We start from the raw sequence: 10347 nt of genomic DNA on the forward strand, positions 1-10347 counted from the left end.
TACACAATGTCATAACTTTTTTGGAAACAGCTTTAGTTGTGTCAACAATTCGTGGTTTTCCAGAATGACTATCAAGGTAAATATAGTCAGTGATGTTGTGAGTGTCATGGCCTTGTGTAGTAAACAGAAAGCTAAAGTCTTACACAGGATGTGATTAAGTCAAGTACTGCTTAGTCAGAGAGCTATTTAGAGACTTTAATTCAGTTGTAATCAGACTGCCCTTTTCCGAGCACAATAAGTCTGAGAGTCACGCTCACAAGAGAGTACAAATGGATATATAACGATGCTGAAAACAGGAAAAATGCACTAGGATCAACCCTCATTGTAAAGTTAAAAGCAAGCCTGCAGCACAGACATATTGGCTAACAAAGGCAGAATTTAAAAAGCTGGTACAATTGGGAAAGGTACAGACGGTACAGATCTGACAGTATATGATGACGCTTGTCTTTTCTCAGAATATGGATGTCATGTACTTCCACAACTAAAACAGTGTTCTTGTTATGGGAACAAGAACATGTGAGTCAAAAAGGGATAACATAGTTGCTGTGGCCAGGATATGGGTAGATACGCCTAACAGGCTTGGTACACTTTGTTCCATCCATGCTGGCTCTGTGTGCGCACTCATCAGTGTCAGTCCTGCATGCACTGCAGTGGCAGCTGAGAGCCACAGGGTAGGTGAAGACAGGGTTGGCTTCAATGGGACAGCCAGGCAGAATAGCAGTGTGGTATTCAACCTTATCATAGGTGCAGCCCCTCTGGACAAGGAAACGTGGGCCAAGAATATCCCTCATGTTGCTGTCCTGGTTATCACATATAAGCACAGAGATCAAACTAAACGAATGACGATTACATAGAATCTAGATAACATTGGGGAAAAAGTGCTGGAAATATTTTTTTATGTGACTATCTAGCTTAAAGTCTGATAACATTGGCTAATAAGAAGTCTGTCTTGATATGTATTTATTTATTTATGTCGAATATTTGCAATAGACAAATTATGAAGTGCCTTTTTTTGGGGTTTTTTGCCAGCTTTTTTAAAAATTTCTTAGTAATTTACAACATTAAAACCGCAAAGGAAATTGTAAGCTTTCAGTGTAAAGCCCATCCAACATCTAAATAAAGTCTCCAAAGCATTTATAAAACTATGTAAAAAAAATGCTAAAATAAAACTAAATAAAACTATGTAAAAATATGCCAAAAATCACATATTCTTACTACCTTTTAGATATCTCTTTCTAATATTTTGTTTCATATTTCTTGTCATATAATTTTTGATATGGAAAAACGATTATTTACTAAGCACTTCCAGTTTTCAATAACCAAAAACAACATGTAGACTTTTTTTCTTTTTCATTTTTTTTAACATTAGACATACATACCCTTGAGTAGCAAAATCCCATGCAGATGGTTGTGTTTATTGCAACACAGAACTCACATTCTGGCTTTTCCACATACAGGGTGAAATCAGTGGGCAAACACATGGGAACAGCAGGGCTAAACATCAGAAAAAAGAGCCAGCAGTTGAACACTGTAACCTCCATGTTATGTGTCTCAGTCAATCTTAGTCTATTTTGGTCCTGTTTGGGAAGAAAAGGTAAAGAGACCAGTCAACAACATACAAGAGAGATCAGAGGTTTGGTTTCTTGAATATTATTTTCTTACCCTCTGTATGCATGAGTCACCTGCTTGATAGATGTGGGCACTTTCAGGCCTAATGATGCTCTGAGTCCAAACATCTCTGCTAAGCAGTATTTATACAAACATATCTTAATCTATCTTTACATAAACTGCATGTTATCTATCTGTGACAAAAAACGATCTGTTGAATTTTCAGTCCATTATGTGGATTACATGAATAATGATTTCCTTGGTAAACAAAGTTCGTGCATTAGCCATGTGGCTCTGTGCAAAGTAGTCTAAGCTACTGTACACTAGATGTCACAAAACACACAAAAAGCTTATTTTCTGCTTTAAAGAACGCATTTTTTTTTATTAGAGGGCCATTCAAATTTTAACCCGAGATGTTTTCTTTACCAAACAAGCCAATCTGTTACTCATTTATGTAAAAATTAACTTGAAAACTTCTTATAATGCAGAGTTGCACACCGGCAGTGTTAAAGTGACACCAAAAAACATGCAACAATGTGAGTCGCTCAAAACACTCAACAGTCACAGTCCAGAGATGACACTGGTACAACACAATCAAAAAGGGTTATACAACCCGATTTTGTATTACTAAAGCAAAAGTTACTGTAAAGATAGAGAGAATGAATTCCTGATGATAACATCTTTAAAAAAAAACAAAGGAAGAGTGCAATTCTCACCTTCACTTTGTGTCTCCTTATCTGTAATTTAGTTTAATGATTGTCGAACATAGTCAAAGTCTCGGACACGTTAAGTGATTTTGCAACTGTTTTGAATGCCATTGTTGTGTTTCTGTGTATCTGTAGCCCACTAAGATCAATGCAAATATAAAAATATTAGACAACAAAGAAGTACAGAGCAGGAGCTGGATATACTGATTTCTTTTTCATTTTAGTCAAAAGGTTGTTTTTTTTTTAGAGTAAAAGCTTTTGCTCTAATTACAGTTACCATTAAAGTATATGTACATGGTTAACCTGCTGTCATCATTTAGTTTATCAGTGACCAGGAATATTGCTCACAAGATGATTACGATACATTGAACATTTGAACAGTAAAATACAATGTTAGCTTCCACCTTAAACTGATCATTCGTTCTCCCCAGCTATTGTTCAAATGCACATACATAAACAGTGAATTTTACATTAACTTTTTAAGAATTTAGAGTAACTGATTCTCTCATAAAAGACGTCTTGAATGAAACCATCCATGAAACCGCTAATATTTAATGAACTAGCAAGTGCAAATGATTACACTTACTTTTTCTCTCTAGTGTGCAGTTTTTTTTGCTGTAGCTATGCTTTTCACTGACACTAGATGTGTGACTTTTGTGCCTTTCTATGCATTACTGGAGAGATAATCAAATACTGAAATGCTAAGTAAGGGATTAGCAATCACATATGACATGTATGGCAAATAAAACACAATGTCAGAAAACCCAAAATATTTAACCCACATTCCTCCTCTTGAAATTCTTAACATGACCAATAAATACTGAATAACCATGAGTTGCACACAGACTCCTCATAGGTGTGTCAACATGTCATTTCTTTTTAATAAGAAGTGACACCATAATAACATTATTTTCTGTCCGAAAAGAATACACCACGTGATAATGTGTCATAAAAGAAGACACACTAGAGGCTCATCAGTTTTTACAATTAGGAAAAATACAGAAGGCTTTACTACTTAGTGTAGTGGCCTTGATAGATTATTAACTAAAGTGAACTAATCTTTATAGTCACTAGGAACCACCAGAGTGGACCAGATTTCTGTCAACAACAAGGGAGACAGTTGAACTACCTCAATGTTCTCATCCGTCGAAGAAAGTTTTCTTATAGTTAAAGTGGCTAAGCTGCAAATAATTGAAGACTAAAACCAAGAAAACTCTTGTAAAATCTGAGGAGGTCAAGCTATAACTTTTCCACTACGCAGCGGATTTAAATTTCTGACAATTGATTCTGAAATGCACTGCATGTCAACTGGATTTAAGGGCAATTTCAGGATAATTTAAAGGGGAAGGACTATATTTGCAAGATTGAAAGTTATTGAATTCTGACAGAAGTTCAATATTGTGTGTCAAAGGAAGACCCTTTGCTTCTCCTACTGAATCAACCATGGTGGGTACAGGAGGTCCAGTGGCAACTTTCTCTGTGTGGGATTATGTGGTGTTTGCTGGAATAATTCTGGTGGCAGCTGGCGTTGGCCTATTCCAGGCTTTCCGAGGTCGCAAGGAGGCTAGCAGCGAGGAGTTCTTACTGGGTGGACGGCAAATGACAGCTGTGCCAGTTGCCATGTCGCTCACTGCCAGCTTTATGTCTGGCATCACAGTCATTGGTACACCTGCTGAGTCCTACCGGTTTGGATCTGCTTTCTGGATTTTTGGCTTCGCCTATGCTATCATGTCTGCAATCAGTGCTGAGCTCTTTGTTCCTCTTTTCTACCGACTGGGGGTCACCAGTGCCTATGAGGTAGGGAGATGGTAGAAACACTGGTGAACATATGAATCAGGAAATAACTTAAAATGCCAAAGATCAATAAAGCAAACAACAAAAATAATGTACACAGCTTGGTGCTGGTTAATGAAGGTTACTCATTACAGGTTACTCATTACTTGTTAAAAGTGATTTCAACATAGTATGCAAAGAAATATCTAAAGTATTTTTTTGGAAGTTTTATTTTTAAAAAATACAGTACACAGTACAGCAATCTAGCAAATTTGTGGACCAAAAGATCCTTCTATTGATATCCAGGGTTCGTTTTCATTTCTAGTACCTGGAGTTGCGATTCAGCCGCCCCATTCGGATAATTGGGACATCAATGTACATCGTCCAGACGGTAAGCAAAGAGTTTAAAATGATTAAATATATGATCAATTACTTTATGAATTTTGACTATTAAAACTGAAATTATTTAGGAATGAAAAGTTGAGGAAACACCAATGATTAAAATGTTAAAGGTAAAATGAAAACAGCACCTGCTGTTTTTTTCTGTTTGACTTTATGTAAACCTGTTTCTTCCACTTCCAAGAAAGCATTAATATAAAATATATGCTTGTTGTTTTTCCATGTAATCAGCTAATGGTGACATTTTTCCTCAGGCACTGTATACCGGTTTGGTTATCTATGCTCCAGCTCTTGCTCTAAATCAAAGTAAGCCAAAAACCAAATAAAACACATCTTGATAATTGAAGGACTTTTAGCTTTAAGCCTCACTAAACTGTCACCTGCTCATAAAACTTCTACTTCTTCTTAGTGGAATATTAGTCCTGAGTTAATATACTAATGATTCTTTCATGTTTATCCTATATAAAGGTTTATTTAGAAAAACAACCAAAACCCAAAAACTGAAAAAAAAAAAAAGGATGCAGACAGAACCATAATGAAGCTTATTTCTTATTACTCAGTCACTGGACTGGATCTGTGGGGAGTGTTGGTGGCTACGGGAGTGGTGTGCATCATCTACTGCACTTTGGTTGGTACCATCTAATGTAAAAAAGTATTATATTTATTTAACTAGTTGTTTTAGAGAAGCATGAACTGAAAACGTTGTTACGCCAGAGGATGCTTTCAGCTGGTTTTAAGTTTCAAGATGGCGCCAGTGTGTGTGGCTCGCCGTCTGGCTCTTCCTCTGTTGTGTTTAATTTTCTTTACTTATGCTATTAGCATGTACAGCACTTTGTGAACTCTGGTTTTATGTTAAAGTGCTTTATAAATAAAGGTGGTATGGTATCGTATTTCTAATGATAAACGTTTTGGTTCATTGAGGTTTTAATAAGCAGTTTTTCACTTACATATGACTGAAAATAAAGTTATTGGCTCCTTGATTATTAATAATTGTACACATCCAAACATTATTGTGACTCTTACTAAGGAATCAGCTCGACAGATTCTGCAAAAAACCTTTACAATGTGACGCTTACTCTAACATCAATGTTTACTTCAGGGTGGTCTGAAAGCAGTAATCTGGACAGATGTGCTTCAGATGGTGGTCATGCTGGCAGGTTTTGTGGCTGTTATAGCTAGAGGAGCTGTACTGCAGGGAGGCCTGACAAAGATTTGGGAAGATGCTGGTGAAGGAGGCCGACTACAAGCTTTTGAGTAAGTACACAAGCAGACTTATGTCCAATAGTGAGTGAGTTTATTTTACAATAAAAAACGGGCAGGGTTTTTGAATCACATAAACTGTGATTACTAATTCCAAGGAAATTTACTAAAAATATTTTGCATCCAAAAATAAATATCATGGATGGGAAGCCTGCTAATTGGCTTCTATATGCCATTCCACGTTAGAGGTTTGTGTTGCTGAAGTCCTCAAAGTTAACCTTCAATATATTTTCATATTATTGACATTTCTATCACAGTTTTGATCCAGATCCCCTGAAACGACATACTTTCTGGAGCATAGTAGTTGGCGGTAGCATAATGTGGACGGCAATCTACGCAATCAACCAGTCCCAGGTGCAGCGTTATATCTCCTGCAAAACCCTGGGACATGCCAAAATGTGAGCGTTCCTGTAATTCAATACAAACAGTACATTGCTGAGTCTGAGCAAAATTTTATGTGCTGACATGTCTTTTTTCATCTTTCAGGTCTCTGTATGTGAATATGGTTGGCTTGTGGATAACTGTAACTCTGGCTGTGTTTTCTGGTCTCACCATGTACTCCATTTACAAGAATTGTGATCCACTATCAAACGGTGATGTTGCCACCCCTGACCAAGTAAGTAAACCTGCAGTTTTCTCTTTAGTCCTCACCACCTTTCCTTTTATTGTGCAACAAAGCATTATGTGTAACAAAACATGGGTTATATTTATCAACCAGCTGTTCCCATACCTTGTGATGGATATTCTGGCAGACTTCCCTGGAATTCCAGGCCTGTTTGTGGCTGCAGCATATAGTGGTACCCTGAGGTGAGAGCCTTAGACATACAAAAACATGTTATTTTAGAGCTGTGCAGGGATCAAGACCTGATAAATTAACATTCTTAGAAAAGAACTGCCTTTGTTGCTGCCTGAGAAAAAGTCACTAAGTAGTGAACAGGATAATATTTTTGCATTTGCATTACTAGACATAGATAATGCCATAAAGTACCATCTGTTTCCTGAAACTAGCTTCTCTGTGTGTAATTATCATTTTAAATGCATCAGCCTGACTGTTGTGTTCCAAGTCTAAAAGCTTACCTTTGTATATTTTTCAGCACAGTGTCTTCCAGCATTAATGCCCTAGTTGCTGTCACGGTAGAAGACTTTATTCTACCAGTGTACAAAGACCTCACACAGAAGCAAGTGAGCTGGATGAACATGGGCCTGAGTAAGTTGCAGAAACAAAAAACTTCCAAAATAGTCCAAAAAAGCCTTGAAGCAACTGTTGCTGCAATTTGGCGCTATATATATATTAATTAAAGTGAATTGAATTGAAAACCCCGAATAAAAGCTTCATCGTGTCTGTAATAACGCAGCTTAATAATAAGACTTTACAGCTCTTTGTTTATAAGTAGTCACTAACAACTGTTCAGACTCCTATTATCCCAGACCCTTTGAGATTGCAAGAGAGCAAGTGACATCGAGATAACAATCTTATCTTGCTATTTTAAGCAAAGGATTCAAAGCATTTCCTCCATATAACTTATGAAATGATTAGAAATATATCATAGATAATCATTTGAGCCTGCGTAATACCTCTGAACAAAGGAAGTCTTGTCAATTCAGCAAACAGACAAGTCATGAAGTCATAAAAAACAATTGTTAATCATTTATATTAACAGACCTAACAGAACAGTCGGTACTGTTACTGTTTTCAGAAGGTGTAATTATGGTGTAGGTCGTTCATTTATGAAAATATTTTTGCAGCACATAGCTTATCTTTTTCTTCTTTATGTCATACAGACAGTTTTTAGTATGGATCAATATGCTGTTTTTGCACAAGGTCACAATGATCTTGTTCCTTGCAGTCCATTTTAAAGTGCTAAATCATTTATGGTAGGAAAAAAACATGATTTCTACTGGCCTCACATCACCTTTGTGGACTTATTTTTCCATAAGTTATGATGATAAATTGAATTATATGAAGAAAAAAAAACCAAATAAACATTTGCTTTTAAACAGAGTTAAGTGTGCATAACCATAATAACATTTGCTCTAGAAAACTGTAAAACATGTTGCCTATCTGAACAACTGAATTTGCACTGCGAACGTTGTAAGCTGGATCTTTTATATTTTTCTACTCGCAGGTGTTTTCTTTGGAGGAGTGTGTATTGGAATGGCTGGAGTAGCTTCCCTGATGGGAAGCGTCCTGCAGGTAATCTGAATCACCATGAACACAAACTACTGCAGTCATTTATTGCTCTTCAGCTTCACCATGAGGTGAAAGTTGCAAACTACAGGGTAAACTACTTTTTTCTTTTCTTGTCTTTTCCCCCCCCCCCCCCTTTTCTTTTCAGGCTGCTCTTTCTATATTTGGCATGATAAGCGGACCGCTCCTTGGTCTCTATCTATTAGGCATGTTTTTTCGCACATCAAACTCAATAGTGAGTATTTCCTTGCCCTCAGACTTCTACTAGCACAACTGCACAACCTGATAACACATTAAAAAAAATATTGCCAAAGTAATAAAAATGTGACGTCCTAGAGAAAGTAGTTCACTGTGTTCATATTTACTTTTCAGGGAGGACTTGTGGGAATGATCATTGGTCTAGTGTTGACTCTGTGGGTGGGGATCGGAGGCCAGATTTACCCACCAACAGCTGAAAAGACAAATCCTCTTCCACTCACCACTGCAGGCTGCAACAACACAATAGGCCAAAACTATACAACAATAACTCCCTGGACCAGTCCAGTGACTCTGACCCCAGAGCCTGAGTGAGTCATTTTACATAAAAGACTGATGCAAAACCTTCTTTTGCTACTCAGCAACACAGTAAAAATCACAGTAAACTTTTATTTAACAAAAAAAACAAAACAACAACAGCTGTTTAATAGCTGTCTAAAAAGGCATAATTAAACCTCACGAATCAACTACAAAAAGTACAAACTTCTCTGGAAGTTTGTACTTTTTGTACAAAAAAGTGAAGTAAATGAAAAATGAAAAAGTAAATGAAAAACAGGAGAAAACGTAATCAACAAAAATGGCTTCTCACGCCTACTAGGCTGCTGCAGTGAAGGATATATACAAGGTGAACAAAATACACGATTGCTACTTGACAAATCTATTTACAGCTATTTACAAAATTGAGGTACTAACGCCAGACACACACACGAGGTTATACTTGCAAATCACTTTGTCAAAGAAACTCTACACAGCAACGAATCAAAACACAGGTTCTTTGTTGGATGGTGGAGGTTAGGAGAGAGAGGAGGGGGCCAGGTGGCTGTCATCTGGTAGTTAAGTACGGGAGGTGATTAGCCAATTATCTAATCCAAGGACAGGAAGAGACTCCACCCAACTACCAGGCACGCCCAGGTGTCCACCTCCTAAGAGAGAGGGGAAAAAACCCACAGCCATCCTCTGGTGGGAGGAGTCACACATAAAACAAACACTGCCAACATTAGATCATCATAACACAGTTGTCAACAGTTGAAAACAGTTGTCTGCTTTAAACATAAATTTTTATATATAGTCTAAGTATATTAAAATGAGTGATTTTTGTTCATTTCAGTTATAGGCCTCCTTTAGCAGACACCTGGTACTCTCTGTCTTACGTCTACTTTTCTCTGTTGGGCGTTCTGACCACAATTGTGTCTGGCCTGCTTGTGAGCGTGATCACAGGTGAGATATTACTTTTTAGTCTTTACTTTAAGCACTGCAGAAATCTAGTCCATAATATTATGGTATTTCAATTATATCAAAACAAGGATAAAATCGAGGGAGTATGTATTTTTTTTATACATATACAGGTGGATGTAAGCAAGACAAGATGAACTCAGAGCTGTTTGTGAGGAAGAATGACTTAATCTGCTTCAGCTGGTGCAATAAGTCAAAGGTATGATGCTTACCCCCTAACAAACAAAGGAAGAACATATCAGCAACCCTCTCCAAAATAAACAAAAATTTGGTGTTATAAATATAATATGTTTTTAACCCAATACAGGAATCAGACATCACAGAGAAGCCTTCAGCAAACATTTGCATGGGAGCTGACAACCCAGGATTCAAAGAAGACGACGTGATGAGCAAAGATGTTGAAAAAAACACAAGACTATAATATTAGTCTATCAATGACATATTCTGTCTTGGGGTCATTTTAATTAAATTTAAGAAAATATACTCACACACATAAAGCACAAGCATAACCCCTTTATTAGCATCTGATGATAATGGTATTTATATTGATACTAATCATGTGTCGAAAATCTAAAATTGAATCACTCAAGAAATCATTGTATTTATGTTACTGACATATTTCAACAAGACAGAAACAGTGTATTTAATACAATGATGGAAAAAGAAATCATTGTTTATTCAAGTCAGATGCCCACAACTTCTGCTCCCCATGGGCTGAGATGTTCCCGTTTCATGTTCACTTAGACAACCTTGTTATTCCATTGAAGGAAGTGTTTTGAACAATGAACAATGGCTGTTTGTTTATTACAGAGTTGCTTTTATATGGAAACTATTGCACTCTTTATGAGCTGCCTGTACAAGCTGGTAACAAATTTGTCAATAAAATATTTTGTAAAAAAAGTGTACTCAGTAAAAAAAAAACCC

At 36.8% G+C, this 10347-nt stretch overlaps 2 protein-coding genes across 2 annotated transcripts; one reads left to right on the plus strand and one right to left on the minus strand.

The window, feature by feature from the left end:
- Positions 1 to 274: 274 nt before the first annotated feature.
- tshba (thyroid stimulating hormone subunit beta a) lies at positions 275 to 1725 on the minus strand. The gene is made up of 3 exons (XM_086294305.1): positions 1663 to 1725; positions 1380 to 1577; positions 275 to 800 (listed from the first exon to the last, which is right to left on the minus strand). Exons 2-3 carry the CDS (start codon positions 1539 to 1541, stop codon positions 522 to 524), a joined length of 441 nt encoding a protein of 146 aa, XP_086150431.1. The 5' UTR covers positions 1542 to 1577; positions 1663 to 1725; the 3' UTR covers positions 275 to 521.
- Positions 1726 to 3316: 1591 nt separating this feature from the next.
- Positions 3317 to 10320, plus strand: slc5a8l (solute carrier family 5 member 8, like). Its single transcript, XM_086293385.1, has 15 exons — positions 3317 to 4112; positions 4414 to 4479; positions 4742 to 4793; positions 5048 to 5115; positions 5587 to 5741; positions 6005 to 6145; positions 6234 to 6363; positions 6466 to 6554; positions 6842 to 6954; positions 7874 to 7941; positions 8084 to 8170; positions 8308 to 8501; positions 9299 to 9408; positions 9537 to 9622; positions 9731 to 10320. Exons 1-15 carry the CDS (start codon positions 3759 to 3761, stop codon positions 9842 to 9844), a joined length of 1827 nt encoding a protein of 608 aa, XP_086149511.1. The 5' UTR covers positions 3317 to 3758; the 3' UTR covers positions 9845 to 10320.
- The last annotated feature ends 27 nt before the right edge of the window (positions 10321 to 10347 follow it).

This window comes from Aulonocara sp. 'chitande type north' Nkhata Bay, linkage group LG5 (assembly GCF_057382095.1).
Source record: "Aulonocara sp. 'chitande type north' Nkhata Bay isolate Kocher_YH1m ecotype deep benthic linkage group LG5, A_spYH_male_GT1.1, whole genome shotgun sequence".
NCBI lineage: Eukaryota > Metazoa > Chordata > Actinopteri > Cichliformes > Cichlidae > Aulonocara > Aulonocara sp. 'chitande type north' Nkhata Bay.